This window comes from Oncorhynchus tshawytscha, linkage group LG12, assembly GCF_018296145.1.
Source record: "Oncorhynchus tshawytscha isolate Ot180627B linkage group LG12, Otsh_v2.0, whole genome shotgun sequence".
NCBI classification, from domain to species: Eukaryota; Metazoa; Chordata; class Actinopteri; order Salmoniformes; family Salmonidae; genus Oncorhynchus; species Oncorhynchus tshawytscha.
In genome coordinates, this window is record NC_056440.1 from 68111868 (window position 1) to 68129715 (window position 17848).

The 17848-nt window shown below is 41.3% G+C and overlaps 2 protein-coding genes across 3 annotated transcripts in view; one reads left to right on the forward strand and one right to left on the reverse strand.

Annotated features, from left to right (window-relative positions):
* The window catches only part of LOC112263794 (growth arrest-specific protein 2), a 23207-nt gene extending 16742 nt beyond the window's left edge, over positions 1-6465 (forward strand). For both annotated transcript variants that reach the window (XM_024440403.2, XM_024440404.2), the window contains exons 7-8: positions 28-135; positions 4934-6465. In XM_024440403.2, coding sequence (XP_024296171.1) covers positions 28-135; positions 4934-5137 — 312 coding nt within the window. In that variant the 3' untranslated portion in view covers positions 5138-6465. The remainder of the gene's footprint in view (positions 1-27; positions 136-4933) is intronic.
* Positions 6460-16054, reverse strand: LOC112263796 (transmembrane protein 178B-like). The gene is made up of 4 exons (XM_024440405.2): positions 15346-16054; positions 11257-11370; positions 10632-10769; positions 6460-10195 (listed from the first exon to the last, which is right to left on the reverse strand). The coding sequence occupies exons 1-4, from the start codon at positions 15746-15748 to the stop codon at positions 9948-9950; spliced, it is 903 nt and encodes a 300-aa protein (XP_024296173.2). The 5' UTR covers positions 15749-16054; the 3' UTR covers positions 6460-9947.
* Positions 16055-17848: the final 1794 nt, after the last annotated feature.

Below are 17848 nucleotides of genomic sequence, written 5' to 3' on the forward strand. Positions count from 1 at the left end.
TTATCTGAGAGATGTTTTGTGTTTCAGGTGAGAAACATTATCGAGGACTCGCCATGCAGCTGCCCCACTAAGTTCCCTGTGGAGAAGCATCCTAAAGGATGCTACCGTGTCGGGGAGAAGGTCCTCTACGTACGAGTATGTCAAAACCCCTTCCTTCACCCTAATTGTCGGGGTTAATAAACCTCAGGCAGTTGCGTGAAACCATGGAAGTAGATTATATTTATATTGTTCTATACAGCAGTGAGTGACATCATTTATAGGACACATACTGTATGGACATAAACATTCATTTAAGCCAACAACCACATGAGGAAATGTAACGATTTAATTTGTTGGTATTGACTTAATATAAACATATGACATTCTTTGCATTTCCTTATGTGTTTGTTTTTTAATCATGTGATATTTAAGAATGTTGATTGACATATATTGAGCAATGAGGGTATGTTTGCTGCACTAAGCTGCAATAAGTGGGAATCTATAGAGAAGGACTTGTTCCAGGCAAAGCCCCATGGGATACAGGGTTGCTTGGCAACGGTAGACTGAGTTCACACCCTCTATTGGGAAAAAGGTATTATTAAAACATGCCCAGGTTTGTATTACTTGATTTGTTCTAATATGTATTGAATGTGTCTTACAAATAAGTTATTCTATATTATTTTGTTAAACAAAAAGTTAAATCTTAGCTATAATGTAAAATTAACATTTATACTTGATTAAATTCAAAATACACATCTTACTCAGTTGCTCCATATCTAATATATTCTGAAATGGACTATTCAATCCCATAGTTAATTTACCAATAATTGGATGGGGTCGCACTCTATGGGCTCAATGAACCAGAAATGCATCAATTGCTTCCTCAGTGGAAGCTTTCCCTATATGGCCTTGACTGACACTGTAGCATCGTCTGTCTGCTGTCCACACTGAGCTGACAGACCAAATCCTATGTTGTTTCTTATCTTTTGGGGACAATTGGTCACCAACAGAAGACTGTTTTAATGCTCAGTTAATCTCATTGAAATCCATTGGCTTAGAATGTGTTACTCAATAACAGTATGTGATTTAGCTGTCTTTGTCAATAAGCTGACACGCGGAGTTACAACTGCATTCCTATTTTTCTTCCCTGAGCAACAGATGCCTTATTTTTACTGCCCATTTAGATATAATGGCTGCCTTAGACTCACGGAACACCTGTTTCTCAGTAATAGTCAAATGTCTGACACGGGAAAACATGCCCTTGCGCCACATCAAAGAAAATGGAGGTCATAAAAATGGATAGCCAAGGGATGTTGTTGGTTTATGGCCAAGTTCAGTGAGGCTGTATGTTTAGGACGAACATTTACAAAATGGAGAAATATGCGTACCCTGACAGTTTCATGGTATCTTTCCTTTCTTTCATCCTTCAGTGTTTCTCGGCAACCAAGGTCATATGACTGGGGTTTGGTTGCATGTGAAATGTTTGTCTGTTGAAGCTCTGTATTTTTCCTGATATTCCAGATGCCCTCCCCATTACACACTTTGGATTATTTTAGTCTTCTGTGGTTTCCTGAGCATAACTGCTAATTACAGATTTAATTACAGCAACATGGACTTGTGCCAGGCTACGTTACCTTTTTCACTTTAGATTGTCTGTGTGCCCAACATCTCCATCCTAACTGTTATTACTGTACAGAGGTATTCAACCGTGGGTCTGCAGCCCATGTACAGCAGGGGGTCCAAAAAAAGATAAATAAAAAATACTATAAAAAAGTGATTGTATTTAATTGTATTAATTCAATGTTTTTAAGAATATCGCTAGCGGCCTCCCGGGTGGCGCAGTGGTCTAAGGCACCAGAGATTCTGGGTTCGAGCCCAGGCTCTGTCACAGCTGGCCGCGACCGGGAGGCCCATGGGGCAACGCACAATTGGCCCAGTGTCATCCGGGTTAGGGAGGGTTTGGCCGGCAGGGATATCCTTGTCTCATTGCGCACTAGCGACTCCTATGGCAGGGCGCAGAGCATGCTGACCAGGTCGCGAGGTATACAGTGTTTCCTCTGACACATTGGTGTGGCTGGCTTCCGGATTGGATGTGCATTGTGTCAAGAAGCAGTGTGGCTTGGTTGGGTTATGTTTCGGAGGACGCATGGCTCTCGACCTTCGCCTCACCTGAGTCTGTACGGGAGTTGCAGCCATGAGACAAGACTGTAACTACTACCAATTGGATACCACGAAATTGGGGAGAAAAAGGGGTAAAAAAAAATATATATATATATAAATAATATCGCTAGCAACAACAGAATTAATGCATTGTGAATAACAAAAAAAGAAGAGAATATATATTATTGTCATCCACACCAGAAAAGAGCATATCTTATTTTCTTTCTAATGTCGCCTAATGTATGATGGGGGTCCCTGGGTCGGCGGTTGCCTAGGAGGAGGTTCCTGGGAAAGAAAAGGTTGACGACTCCTGCTGTACAACACTACCTGTAGGATACACAGTCCTTTCTCTCAATCACAAAAAACACACTTCTCCTCTCTGTATGAATAGAGCACCTGTGAATGTGTGGAGTGATGCCCTGATAACCCCTGTATGTCTGTTTGGATGTATGAGTACATTGATGTTTGCTTGAATTTTTAAAGAGCAGAATCTATTGGTTACTAAGACCAAGTCATTAGTGGTGTGATTTAATCAGACAGGTCATTGAAGCCTAGCCTGGTATGACACCCCCCCTCTCCACTGGAGATTTTTCAATCATGCTAGCCCTGGAGGGCTCCATGCAGCATTCTCAGCTGTTGAAGAAAGGAAGGCCTTTTATCTCCAAGCCCAATTAAGCACCAGGCTTTATAGCAGGGATGGTAACTGTGTCTGGCACTGAAGAGAATGGAGACATTAAAACCTTTCACAATATCATCTCACTTCCATTACTTCCTATTTCGATCAGAACACATAGGAGCTTTGTTTGGTTTGCTTTATATTTTAGCAGCGGTCTGACTGCTATAAAAATAAGACATATCTCCATTAAAGCAATCATTAAAGTTCTATGGGATTACCTAAAAGAAAAAAGTAGTTTCATTTAAGAATAAGTAGGAGACGGTGGTTAGGTTATACTAAAGTCACTGCCCTTTTTTCATGTGACAAGATCTTCCCGTAGAGTGAGATACATGTGAATTTCTACAATACAATTACTCCATCTCTCATGTAATGACCAATGCAATCACAATAATCTTTCCTCAGAAGGGAATGGTTTAAGCATGGCCCCTAGTGGATGATGGGTGAAGGCCTCTTCCTCCATTATCATTCTCATGAATCTTTCAACAACAAACCCTGAGGAGAGAGAATCAATAGAGCTGCCAGGGAAGGAAGACACAGGGGAATCCAGCAGTCAGCTTATGGGCTGTAGTAAAGGCACACGTGTGGGGGGGCAGGGGCTGTTAGAATGAATCTGATTATATAGAAGAAGATGTCTGCCATAGGGGGTTGTGTGCACAATTCCTGAGAAAGTCTACTTGCATAATTCCACTATGTGAATATTGAGTTTTGAGAGCCATAACAGTCATAACGTATTTTGACTAGTGTTCTGTGTTGACTAGTGTTCTGTTACATATGCAATTAATTAAATACAGTATCCCAAATATATTTTCCTCATAGAGCTCTTGAAATATAGTGCTTTCGAGAGACTACTGAAAAGACAAATCCTTATAGCCTACAGTATTTTATCCCACATTTGTATGGACAGCCCTAACCTAAGGTTGATGAATGGAAAAAACATAAATAGGTGTTTCCCTCCCTCCCTCCCCCCCCTCCCTCCCTCCCTCCCTCCCTCCCTCCCTCCCTCCCTCTTACCCTTGTGTTCGTGTGTTATGTCAAACTTGACCCCGCTGTCAGCAATAACATTTTAATCTGCCGGTGGACAGCTGAGGCAGATCACGTTTCAGGGTCTTCTTGGGTTGGTAAATGGGACTACCAGGCATTGTCTGGGTGCATGTGGTTGCTTGTGTATGTGCGTGTGTGTATTCACTTACACCCCTCCACTGTCCATCTCGCCATTAGTATGCATAGTGGAGGACAGGAGGCGTATAGCATGGGTGTAAATCTGCTTGTATTATCACATTCTTAATGGTTCCATAATGAAGGGGTTATGGGCGATAAGGAAGGAGGGGGTGGGCCGGTGTTGACAGGACGGATGGCCAGGCAAGGCCTCTTGGGAATCTAGATGTCTGTGTGGAGCTACAGCTTTGTAAAGAGACAGCGGTCTCTATTTCGCTGCTTTAATTTTCTTACAATCCGACTGTATTATTTGAGAGCTGTTGCCATGGTAGCGTCAGCTTTGCACCAGACCAGCGGGTGATGTGTAGAGGAAGGTGTCTATGCAGTTGTTGTCAGAGGGCTTGATTTAAAGAGTGCTGATGTCTGTGTTTGCCTGCTATCACGGGTGTTCTAAGTGTAACTATGACTTCACACCAACGTACCATTTATGAATGCTGTGTGCGTGCCTGCGTTCCCGTGTGTGCATGTCTGTGGATTAGTCCACTGCATGTGCTCAGCTGGCGTCATGAGGCAGTGTTTCATTTGGCTTAATGAGATTTTGACAAAGATGTCTCTTTCTATGGCTCAGAGATCATTTGACTTTCATGAGGGCTGTTACACAGGCAGAAGGAACTGGTCAATATTTGATTGGAAGGGTATCTTCTCTTGGCTCAGGGGGGTCATACAACGAGCAGTTTCAGTCTGGGGAGTGGATCATAACATTTTCCCAGGTTACTATGCCTTGGCCTACTTGAAATCAGACATAGGTGAAGGGGGATTCAAAACCAAGCTAGGTACTGAGCAAAATAAGTACTTTTGTTGTGATATGGTTGAATTGGTTAAGTTGCTCAAATGGAATAGCAGTCATGGGTTTTATTGTACCTGCTGTTTCTGACTATCCCCTCCATCTTGTTCTTCCTGCAGATGCTGAATGAACGTCATGTGATGGTGCGCATCGGGGGAGGCTGGGAGACCTTGGGATGTTACCTGCTGAAGCATGACCCATGCCGGAGTCCACCGGTCACCCCGGTCAGGACCTGTCGGGCCAAAGGAAAGTCCCCCAACATGAAGGACTTGTCACCAGACAACTATATGGTGGTGGGGGCACACTACCGTGCCAAGAAATAAAACATGAATCTGTTCAACCATAACAGATAACTGACAACACAACCTAGCAATGAAGCTTCCTGGTTATACTGAGCATATCAAGGTTTTTTCTGGAGATGTATTATTATCTGTAAGGTTGGGTTTAGTGGCTCACATGTATGTGGAAAGGTATATTTTATCATCTAAAGGATTTCAACAAAATATGGTGTTATTTTTAAGGTTAGTTTGAAAAAGTGATCTGTAAAAATCTATCCTGTAGTCTTTAAAAGAGTTGATCCAGAATGGCTAGTATAGCTGAGGGGTAATGGTGTTTATAGTTGTATTTTAAAATATTGGATGAGGGCTCATCTCAAGACTGTCCAGTCATTTCTCTATAAGAATTGTTTTATTGTACTATAAGATATTTTTGATAGTACCCTGAGAGAAGATGTTATAGGAATCATTTATTACATTTTTATTTTTCAGTATTTTATGTATATTTTGGAATGTACTCTGATTGAATATCATGTAATGACATCACATTTTTACCTTTTTTCATGCCCATGCAAACTATGAATTGATCTGTAGTCAGTTGTTTGATGGTTAGCTACTACCCTGCAGCCTTGACTCTTCCTCAGTTGCTGGAATAAACACGACTGAGAGCTCAGCCAGAAAATACTAAACTCTCCTCTAGGTGGCATCGTGTCATAAGAAATAGATGGTACAAGCAACACCTAGCCCAGGGTTCCTTAGCAGCTATGGCTGCATTTAAACATGCGGCATAATTACGATATTGTTTTGACCAATCAGATCAGCCCTAAAAATGATCTAATGTGAAAAGATCTGTGATTGGTCAAAATACCTATTGTGGGGAAAAAAGATCAGAATTGGACTGCCTGTCTAAATGCAGCCTAATATTATTACAGGGAAATCATCCACTGAGGTCCACTTAAAGTAAGTCTAGCATTTGGACTAAATCAGTGTCAGCTCACTAACTGACAGATGTCAGCAACATCCATGTGATTGTTTTTAAAACCTCATCAATGCTGTATTAGTTTGGAGAATGAGTATGTGCTACATACTGATGAAAGACAAACTGAGATGATGGTTGTTTTTTTTTGTCAAATCATGGCATTTGTGTAATTCCTCTGAAAAATGTGCCACATGTCCAACCAAAACTTTACTGCAGTGGTTGCAAGAACCATAATAGCCTATTTGATTATACTCTCCATGAGTGGGAAATAGTGTAGATGTAAGCCCAGATGGGCAGTACACAGGAAGATGTTTACCTAAGCTCAGTGTTTTTCTGTTGTGACATAGACATCTAGAATACATGAAATATACAGACACAGTTGACTTCAGAATAGTATGTTAATTACATTTTATTTCAGTAAAATAAATTAGATTAAAAAATGGACAAGTTTGAATACATTAAAAGAAATGAACCATAATGATCTCATGCGAGACTATAATGTCTTTTAATCGTCTTTCTCCATCCTCGTGGATTGAACCAGTATAAATGACGTGTAGAAAATCATAGCAGTGCTACTTAAAGAGGTGCCACTTGAAATTGTGGCATTTGTACACAGTGTCCCACATTGCTCACACTGAACACTTTCCAGTTCCTCATGAAACACGAGAAGTCCCACTAAGAGAACTATTTTGCTGTCACTTTTGCATACAAGTTGTATATTGTGCTTACCCCTTCTCTCATTCTTTTTTATGTGGCCATTTTACTACTTTTTCAGCATTCTTGGCACGCTACCCAGATATTTCTCTATCAACCGGTTTAGCAACAGAACCTTTATCATTATTCAAACAACACAATTGCAATAAATGTATTGTAGCGTTTATTGTAGCAATTATCCATGCATTCAATACCATTGGCCAATTTAGAGATCTAAGGGACAAAACCTGTACGTGTGTGTTGATATAAACTGGAGGAGAAGACTGTGGATGAGCTCAGAATGGCAGCAGAACACCACCAATATCCACAACTCTTTTACAAGTCTGAGGTGGTGCTACATGTAGTAACAATGTTGGGATGTTTCACTTTGTAGTCACTTTGAGGCAATGTTTTTATCTACAGTCAAACACTAATTCACTGGAAAGGTTATAGCTCATCACCTCACCTCATAACACTGCTGGAAAAGTGTCACAATGACTGCCTTTTTACATATAGGTAACAAAACAGTGTTACTTGAGTACCCTGTACTCACAAAATACATCAATTCCATCTTACCTGTAATTCCATCTTAATTCATGTGCAGTGCTAGCCTCCGAAGCCTGCCTGAACCCAGACCTGCCACAAACAAACTCCCAACATGGCCTGAGTTTCCTCGCAGAACCTTTATGTAATACACAATTGTGCTTGTATAATTATTCCACCTCTCAAGTCTTGCGAGAACTGTGCACTTACAGAGTATATTAATCAAATGTTACCCAAATGAGGGCCTTTTGACCTCTCCTTGTCTCTACGAATTGCAAACGGGACTCTGCAAAGGGCCAGTAAGACTGCCTGTTGCCTGGGGCAAAAGTGGCACTGAAATTAAGAAATGGTGAGCTCCCTCAATTCATTCAGGAAAGTGGTCGACTCAATAGGGATCCACACTGAAGTGATGCAGATGATGCTTTAACAGGACATCATGTTGTCTGCTTACAAGATGCCACATTATTGGTCTTGTCTCCAAGAGACCTGAGCTGATTCCTAGTTTCCCCCTACTGAGGAAGCATACAGAGAACAGCTATGTGCAAGAGCAGGCACTCCTGCCTCAAACGTGAGGAGAGAAGGATTGGTAGACAGGAAAAAACAACATACCAGTGGTGTTACTGATGTAAACATGATATTAAGTATGACTTTTCACAGCCCTACTGCTCTCTCAATGTAAATCTCAACATTACCCATTTTCACTTACAGAAGAATATTAACAGAAATGTTGCGTTGAATAAGACATGTATTCAATGATAAACTTTAACAGAAGCTTTGGGAATCTATGCTGTGCAAATACCTGCATTTTGCAGCAGTTCACACAAACCAAATCACTTAATGCATTGATACTTGCTACAAACAATGTGTTGTGCTATGTGAAGGTTTTTGTGCAAGAATACATTAAATGCAAGTCCAACACTGGTGTCTGCAGTTCAATTCCTGCCAAATCCAAGACGGCAGGTATTGTCACTTATAACTGTAAATTACTGTCTGTCTGTCACGTTTTCCGCCGAAGTTGGCTCCCCTGCCTGTTCGGGCGGTGCTCTGCTCTGCGGTCGTCACGATTTTACTGTCTTATAAGTTTCACCTGTGTGTATTTTAGTTTAATTAGCATCCTTATATATAAGCAGTGTTACTTGAGTACCCTGTACTCACAAAATACATCAATTCCATCTTACCTGTAATTCCATCAGGCTTATATATATAAGGACTCTAATTAAACTAAAATACACACAGGTGAAACTAATAAGACAAAACCAACAGACAAACGAAAAAGGGATCGGTAGTGGCTAGTAGGACAGTGACGACGACCGCCGAGCACTGCCCGAACAGGCAGGGGAGCCAACTTCGGCGGGAGTCGTGACACTGTCATTGTTTCTAAGTTTGAATGTGTTATTAGAAGGTTACATTTTTTTTCATTGAACCCCATCCTTCAACATACAATATTTACTGATCCTTAAAGGTCCAATGCAGACGTTTTTTATTTCAATATCAAATCATTTCTGGGTAATAATTAAGTAGCTCACTGTGATTGTATTCAATTAAAATAGCTTCTTAGCAAAGAGCAATTTCTCAATCAAGAATTTTGCTAGGACTGTCTGGGAATGGTCTGAGTGGGGAGGGGAAAACTGATCAAACAGCTCTTAGACTAAAATGGCATTATCAGCATTTCACAGTATTATTCCAACTGCATAGTGTGGAAATATATATAAAACACAGACAAATCACATGTTTGACTGCACTGGACCTTTAACTGCCTCTGCTACTCTCAAACAGTACTTAATGTGCCTTGCAATCACTCTTATTCTTCTAATCATGAAGCATACAATTTATTCCAGCAAACAACACCACTGAAGACCCAAATTGTCATTGTTACCTCGAAAACAAACAGGAAAAAAAATCTTATTCAAGAGTTACTTTATACAAACAATGACCTGAATCTACATAGAGATGCATTTGTACATACTGAATCATAGAAGCGCTGAAAGATTTGCTCTTCAAAAGCGCAGTTCTGCATTTTATCTTGCTGTTCCACCCCTGCCATTTCCATGTTGTGCTCTTGGTCCTCTGCTGCAAGAAGCAGGTTTTAGGCTTAAACTGTAAAGTCCTTCCTAGGGATAATGCTTGACATCAGTCAGCTGATTCAAAACAACGGACAGTTTATGCCAGCATAATATTTTGTTGCGAACAATAACAAACACAGTAGAGACCAACCGACTAAAAGAGGAATGATGACAGGATGCTCTGCCACGTTTTCTTGTTTGTTGGATTGTTCCATTTAGAGATGCTTGTTGTTTCTTTCTAAGCTTTTGGACTGTGTTCTGTGTTGTGTGTGTTAAAAGAGAGCACCATTTTAAGACAATTCCTCTAGGCTGCCATAGAGTCAGTAGTCAAACGTTTAACAACAAAAAGGTCTTGCCATGTCTGTGTGTCTTAGATGTACAGTAAATAGTACAGTTTGGTATGACTTTGCTCTGTTCTCCCATGTACAATTTCTCTGGTACACTCATGATTCAGATGGATGACAGAGGTGGTATGGACAGGGAAGGTGATGAGGTGAGATGGTGGTTGGACAAAAACATTGGACGAAGTTGGATGGGTGTTGCTTATTTGTGCGCTTTGTGGGCCAGTCACACAGTCCCATCACACGGTTCCGTTCTCCTGTCTGGGCTTGTGGACGGTTGTACGGGAGGGGGTGCTTAGGGATGGGGCCAGGGTGCACAGGAAACCAGCCAGCAGAGTGAGGCCTAAGCCCCCCCAGGCACAGAACATGGACCAGCCGTAGCCATGGCTAATATCCTCTGGGAGGCCATACATGTAGCGTGGGTAACGCGACAGCTCAAAGTTGATGCCCGCCACACATGTACACAGGGAGATGATACAGCACGTTCCTGAGGGAGGACAAGGAGACAAACGGAAATGTACGGGATTCACAGCAACTTCAATGAACTATATACGGTATTATGTCATTCCTATGTTGGTAGGCCTAGTGGGTCAGCCAGACAATAAATGGTAACATCTTCACACTCCATTTACAGACATGTCATGATTTATTGTACATCTTATTATATAAACCTATATGTGTTCACACATATAGCTCTCTCTCACACACAAGTGCATATATTGTGGAGACAACTACTGTAGTCTACACAATGCATCAAACAAAGACACACATGCACACACACACACACACATGCACACGCACACACACACACACACACACACACACACACACACACACACACACACACACACACACACACACACACACACACACACACACACACACACACACACACACACACACAGAGAGGAGACAGCACTTACCTCCCATGAGAAAGAGTAGTCCAGCTACATACTGCATGAGGTCATGCTGCTGACAGCAGCCCAGCACTCCGATAATCCAGCCAAACAGGATGATGGACACGGCCATGCCCACAAAGCCAGCCGTCATCCTGCGTAGATCTGCACCAACAGACACACACCTCCGTCATTTTAGTGGACAAAGAACAGTGGAGATCAGAGCAGGAGGCCCAGTGGGATCTACAGCATGCACAGCACAGAAATGCAATGTCTGCACAATCATATTCACGGCATATGATACATAGAATATTCCTGACACAAATAGAGCCATACACCCTTACAAATCCCTGTCACTTCCTTCATAGAACCATGTAATCTTCCTTATCTTTTTGAAGGATATCAAAACTAGAGAGGGCGAAAGGGAGGGGTGAACAGCGATAAGAAGAAGATGAAATTGCTCTCAATGGCCGCCACTTTAAATGTATTTGATCCTGAGATAACAGTTAGAGAGAAAGAGAACTAGAGAGATAGACAGAGAGAGAGAAAATGATTGAACACGGAGAGTCCAGACATACTGTACAGCCAGTAAGACATCCATTAGATAGACAGACAGACAGACAGACAGTCAGACAAACAGGCTCAGACTTACGGAGTGCATGCCACTCATCCTGACGGATGGTCTTGGTGATGTTGATGGGTAAATTTCGCGGAAGGATGGAGGAAGAGTAGTGATACTTGACTGGGATGCACCGCTGAATCAATCCTGAAGAAAAGAGTTGATGATTATGATAGAAACACAGTCTTGATAAGACCTTGATAAAACAGGCTGCTTTGTAGACAATAAACTCAACCACACTGAATATGGTGACTCAGTTAAGCATGTAGACACTACAGTAGTTCTAAAAGAGAAAAATTGTTATGAGTCCTTTGTGTCACTGTGAATGATGTCATCGTGCAATATCCTCAGTGTGCCTCTCAAAGTGAGAGACAGCTAGCTGTGATTCAGAGCAGAAACAGCATCCGGCATCATTCATGTAGATCAGCCTCTAATTATCTCTCCGTGCGAGGTGGGTATCCAGACCAATTATAACAACAGGAAGAGACGAGTCTTGCATTACTGTTTCATCATATCACTCCAATGAGATAGACCACCTATGCTCAAATTATTGCAAATATCTTCACATATTCCTGGATATGGTGTACTGTAATCAGTTACTTGTTTGATCAGGGAGAAGGGAGATTTATGTTGGAATATGTTCATGACATGGTTTTGTAAGTGTGGAAGAAGACCCCTGCCATAAAGCCTAGTCAGTCACCATGAATGGAAAAGGCTATATGGTTCTGGCATAAACAAGAGGAAGAATCAAAAAGGAAAACATGAACTAGTGTGAATGTTCAAAAAAGTGTTTGACAAGGATTAGCATTGAGTTCACTCAGTTCAGAGTACAGAAATACATAATTCATTGTTCTCATGTTTGGTGGGAAAGCACAATATATCCAGATGAGCGGTGAGACATTTATGTCCCATGACTACTGCAAAATCTAACATTGTGTGAGCCTCAAGACCAAGAGCTATGGATGGAGATCAATTTACTTAGCACTTGCTCAGCAGCAGATCTGACTACCTACTCGCTAATATTATTTGATACATTTTAGGTCAAAGGCAGCAAAAGCAAGTAATCAAATGTATTGACGCACCAAATGTGATAGAGTTGTCAAAAGTCACAGTGTGAAGCTCCACTCTTAGAACACCTGGACTTCAGCTGCAAACATTCAGCTATGTGAAGCTAAGGAAGTCAAAAGTACTGTATGCAGGCTCAAACATGGAGCCAACAGTTCACGCCCTGATATGGAACTATAGCAGCCTGAGAGAAGAAATAGACATTTCTGGATTGGGTTCCATGTCCCAGTTACTGAGGAGAATCTATAGTATTGGCCAAATTAATCACTTTCAATGTGTTGTGGTCTCAGAGTGTGGTGGTAGCCAGTTCTGTTTGTGCTTAAGCCAACTCATCTGTCATTTGTTTCATGCCATAGATGTAGCATTGCATTACAAACATATCTGGCTAGTGGCTACCCCCTGGTCCCACCAGGTTACTTATATCAGTATTACTGTGATGGTGGTATACAGACCTACTAACTTCACTTTAGAGACACTTTAAGGTTTGAGTTGTGAGGTGTCTGCAGATGCAGACCAACTCATCATTCTGATAAACAAGGGAGCAACTAGAGAGAATATCATGTTGTCCAGTGGGCCTATGTGTCTCAATGCAATTCAACCTGAGGGTGTAGTGGATATTGTTGTCAATTTATGATATGCTACAGATTACCTTATTCTATCAAAGAAATCAGCTCACTTTCCCACAATTCTGACAACAGTTACCGTTTACCTCAGCATGAGGGTCTCCAATGTTTATTGAAAATAATGAGCACGTACTTGTTGTTTCTCAAATACATTGTTACAATTGTTGGTTAGCTAGCCTGTTTGGGAAAGGCGTGCCGCTAGCGGGACAACTCAATAACATCCGGTGAAATTGCAGAGCGCGAAATTCAAATTACAGTATTATAAATATTTCACTTTCATAAAATCACAAGTGTAATACATCAAAATAAAGCTAAACTTCTTGTTAATCCAGCCACTGTGTCAGATTTCAAAAAGGCTTTACGGCGAAAGCAAACCATGCGATTATCTGAGGACAGCGCCCAGCACACAAAACCATACAAACATTTTCCAGCCAAGTAGAGGAGTCACAAAAGTCAGAAATAGTGACAAAATTAATCAATTACCTTTGATGATCTTCAAATGGTTGCACTCAAAGACTCCATGTTACACAATAAATGTTTGTTTTGTTCGATAAAGTCCCTCTTTATGTCCAAAAACCTCCGTTTTGTTGGCGCAGGTTTGTTCGGTAATCCATTGGCTCAAAGGCGGTCACAACAGGCAGACGAAAAATCCAAATAGTATTAGTAAAGTTTGTAGAAACATGTCAAACAATGTTTATAATCAATCCTCAGGTTTTTTTTTTTAATAATCAATAATATTTACACCGGACAATAGCGTTGTCAATATAAAGGTGCACCAAACAGCTCTGGGAATTTCCACTGTCCACTCATTCAAAGTGGTCATTCTCCTTCAATGTCTAAAAACAATGAAACAACAATGTCTAAAGACTGTTCACATCTAGTGGAAGCCATAGGGAATGCAATCTGAGTCATATCCCTTTATATGGTGGATAGGCTTTCAATGGAAAAACACCCATTTCAAAATAATGGCACTTCCTGGATGGATTCTCCTCAGGTTTTCACCTGCCATATCAGTTCTGTTATACTCACAGACATTATTTTAACAGTTTTGGAAACTTTAGAGCGTTGTCTATCCATTATATGCATATCCTAGCTTCTGGGCCTGAGTAACAGGCAGTTTACTTTGGGGACCTCATTCATCCAAACTACTCAATACTGCCCCCAGTCCCAGAAAGGCTAGCTAGAAAATTTGAGCCATATTGGCATAGACATGACATCAGTCAAAACACCACATGGCAGCTTGTCATTGTTCTTAGCTGGCCATCCAGAATAACAACACAGACTTCTGCCCCATTGAATCGCGAGCATAGTTTTCGTGACGTTGTCAGCTAACCCATCTATTAGGGACTACGGTTGAAAATTAGCCGGCTGGCTAAAACCGGCACTTTTACTGAAGCGTTGATGAATGTGCACTGTCCCATTGAATGCACTGTCCCTGTAAAAATAAAATAAACTCAACTCAACTATTAGATGTTCAATGTTTTGAAAAATGAACTGAGCTCTCGTTTTTATATGGTGAAACTAACCCATGAACATGTCCTCTAGGCCTACTCTGGACAGTTTGAATCTGATTGAATACATTAGGAAAACATCCTGGTAAACAAACACGCTATAATTTGTGGGGAATTCTCAAAAATATTCAGTGTCCTGAATTTCCTTGAACGAAGGTACTGTGTTTATGCTAACATTAATGCTGTTGTTCTCTCATCACTCGTCAGAATCTCAGAGTAGTCATGCATGAACGCCTCATGGCATTGCACAGAAAGCCCTGCTGTCGTGTGTCGGACGAGGCCGTTCTGCGAGAGTTCCATGCACTATGATTTCCTCTCTTACAGCTCAAAATTCCCACGAAGCAGGATGTTTATCAATAATTCAGTCCTTGGTCTTCTCTCGGTCTCCCCCGTGACAATCGACGCATCACCCATAACACATTATCTAGTATTTGAATGTAACAGATGCCAAATGCACTCGAACAGTCCAAATAGCACCTGAGACAAATCGTTTCGCTTTTACAAGGGAAGACCCCCTTCCTCCGCCATTGTGTGCTGCTGCTAGGCGAACGGACTGGGCGCAAAGCCTGAAAATAAATTCAGCACCATGGACAGCGGCGTACACACAAAGCGTAAAAAATACGCAAGTACCACGTCTTCGGCGTCACGTACACGACTGGCATTTCCATCTAGATGATTTACTGATTATTTATTTGCTACTGTAGTTTACAATGATGAACAAAAGCCCCTCTTGTAAAATATTATTATGGCAACGGCCCTACAGTGGGAGTTAGGAGCATCAGTTAATCCCATGCCCATTGTATCAATATGATCGTGTTGAGTTTGGATCTGAGGATCTGAGCATCATGCTTACACTCAGTGAGCAGCATCAGTACCACATCACACCAGGGCCTGATGTAGGCTATTAGCTGTAGCACCCTTACCTTTATATATGAGATCCTCTGTCTCCAGGTCAAATCCATCTCGATGACACTTTCTCCAGAGCCCAGAGATGGTTGAATTGAACTGGCGACTGCAGTGGGACTCCATAGCTGACGCTGCGGCCAGAAAGTGCCGTTTTTCCCTAATAAGAGGCTGAGCTCCGGCACTTGGACTGTTACCTTTCCTTTCAATGCCCTTTGGGGGCATCTGGAGAGGGAGATTGCTATTTGAGATATAGATGTACCCCGGGTCGTTTCTCTTGTTGGCGTAGTTTTTACACCTTTCTCGGTGTCTTCGCGCATCTGTCTCATACCAAAAGTCGGTGCAGATTGCCATGGCTAGCAACCCCAACGCACAGAACGCTAAGAACAGCCCACTGCTGGTTAAAATTTTCATGGCGGCCATCTTCCCCACTCGATGGAGAGCCCAGACAGTCGCGAGAAGAATCCTCGGCTGCCGTGATGGTACCCCGTGTCAAAAATCCCGACGGCGCTCACACCCTCATGGAGCTCTGGACAGCAAACATGATGGACGCCCCGGTTCTCTTGGGCTAGATGCTGTCTATTGTTGTCGTGTGTCCCGGCAGATGTGATGATTTTTCCACCATCTGTTTTGGTACTGGAAAGAGGAGAGGGGATGGATGGCGACCAATGCTGCGAGGAGTGGGTAGTGATGCAATGCACTCTCTCTCCTCTCGGGTTTCAGTAGGATGGGAAGAAACTAAGCACTGGCAATATATCTCCTGCAGGTTGTTCAATAATAATAATAATAATACTAGGGGTAAACATGTATGATTGATCAAATACGAATACATTGTGTTAATATACTAATTCTATCATATGTATTATTATTAGTATTATTGTTATTATTTGGGACATTGTGATCTGCTACAACTGTAAGGACCTGACACAGTTGTTTTACTATCATATTAAGTATATATTGGGTTATGTTTTATATATCATGAAGAAACATGCACATGGACCACATGCTGGATCAAAACCTATTTGTAACCCAACATATTTCATTACAAGCCTTTTCTGTGCACAGTTGACAAACGCACTGAGACAGGTGCGGGCTGAAATTCAATTGGACCTACCACGGCAATGATTGGTGTCTTTGTTTACAAACTACCACAATGCAGGTTTGATTGAATTGAGCCCACAGCCTTTCAATATAGTGAACGTTTCAATGTATAAAACAACATGGAGACACACTGACCAAGGGATTCCCAAGGCCTACATCAGGGCTCTCCAGCCCTGTTCCTGGAGAGCTACTGCCCTGTAGGTTTCCACTCCAACCCTAATCCAGCACACCTAATTTAATAATTAGCTGCTTGATAAACTGAACAAGGTTAGTTGCAACTGGGATTGGAGTAAAAACCAACAGCAGGGTAGCTCTCAAGGAAGAAGGTTGGAGACCCTTGGGCTATATGATAACATCAATATTTAAAATGAATAAAACTATATTCCTCCTTCACTCAGGCTCGGCTGATCCAAAAACACTGCTAACGTATATCAAAGAAAGGTTTTACACAACTTTGGAGAGACATTCAATCAGTACTTAGGAATAGGTTTTAATTTACAATACAAAGAAATAAGGTGTACATATTAAATGTTATTTCTTGAATAATTACATTGTTAATAGAGTAATTACATTGTCATTACACGAGTATAAGAGCAACAGTGTAAAGTGTTACCAATGAAGTTTTGGGAACATATTCCTATTCAAAATTGTGCATATGGGTCTCAATTGTTCATCTGAGGTAAAGGGAGGTAAAGATAGCAATGAAAATCGGCACATTGTTCAATAGTGCAACAATAGATGTCCTTGAAAGACTTACATGCATTTGTTTTCTCTGCGTATACCATGTGCAATACATGATCCCTTTCAATACAACAAGGTATCAAACATTTACATCGGACAAGGCTTATGTATAATTTTTCAAAGTGTGCCAGATTTGAGTTTGGACGTCCACTGATCGTGAACTGGACTTGTCTTTCCTAGGACCTAATGGGATCAAGACCTATCTATCTCCTTTTAGATATGTTGTGCAATGTTCCGATAGACAGTCAGAGGCGATTTATGCTCGAGGTCAGCGGTGTTAAGTTTATGGATTTTCTCGCTTTGCCGTATAGGTTGTCATTCATGTCTCATTTATACCTTGCACTAACATGTGTATTTTGTCCTGGTCAAGTCCACATTCTGCATATGAAATTAAAATGTCTCTCATAGCTGTCCAATGTGTCCACATTGTGACTACATTTCTTGGTCCCGCCCTGTATGTAAATTATTTGACTTTCTTTCAAAATAGTGTTTATTTTAAGACACAAATACATGCCATAAGTCAATGATTTTAGAAGGTCTGATACTGATGATTTATAAATGGTTTCACAGTCCAGATCCATCTACACTTGTAAGATATCCAGACACTATGGGAGAATATCTTTTTTTTGTTTTGATTTTTTGGGGGGAATTTCGTGGTATCCAATTGTTTTAGTAGCTACT

What these genes read in the sequence shown, in the direction of transcription:
- LOC112263796 (XM_024440405.2), bottom strand. Translation starts at nt 15,748, where the DNA reads ATGGCCGCCATGAAAATTTTAACCAGCAGTGGGCTGTTCTTAGCGTTC. An exon ending in AGAGGATCTCATATATAAAG is followed by an intron (nt 11,371 to 15,345) that starts GTAAGGGTGCTA and finishes TCTTTTCTTCAG; the next exon opens with GATTGATTCAGCGGTGCATC. An exon ending in GGATGAGTGGCATGCACTCC is followed by an intron (nt 10,770 to 11,256) that starts GTAAGTCTGAGC and finishes CTGTTGGTGCAG; the next exon opens with ATCTACGCAGGATGACGGCT.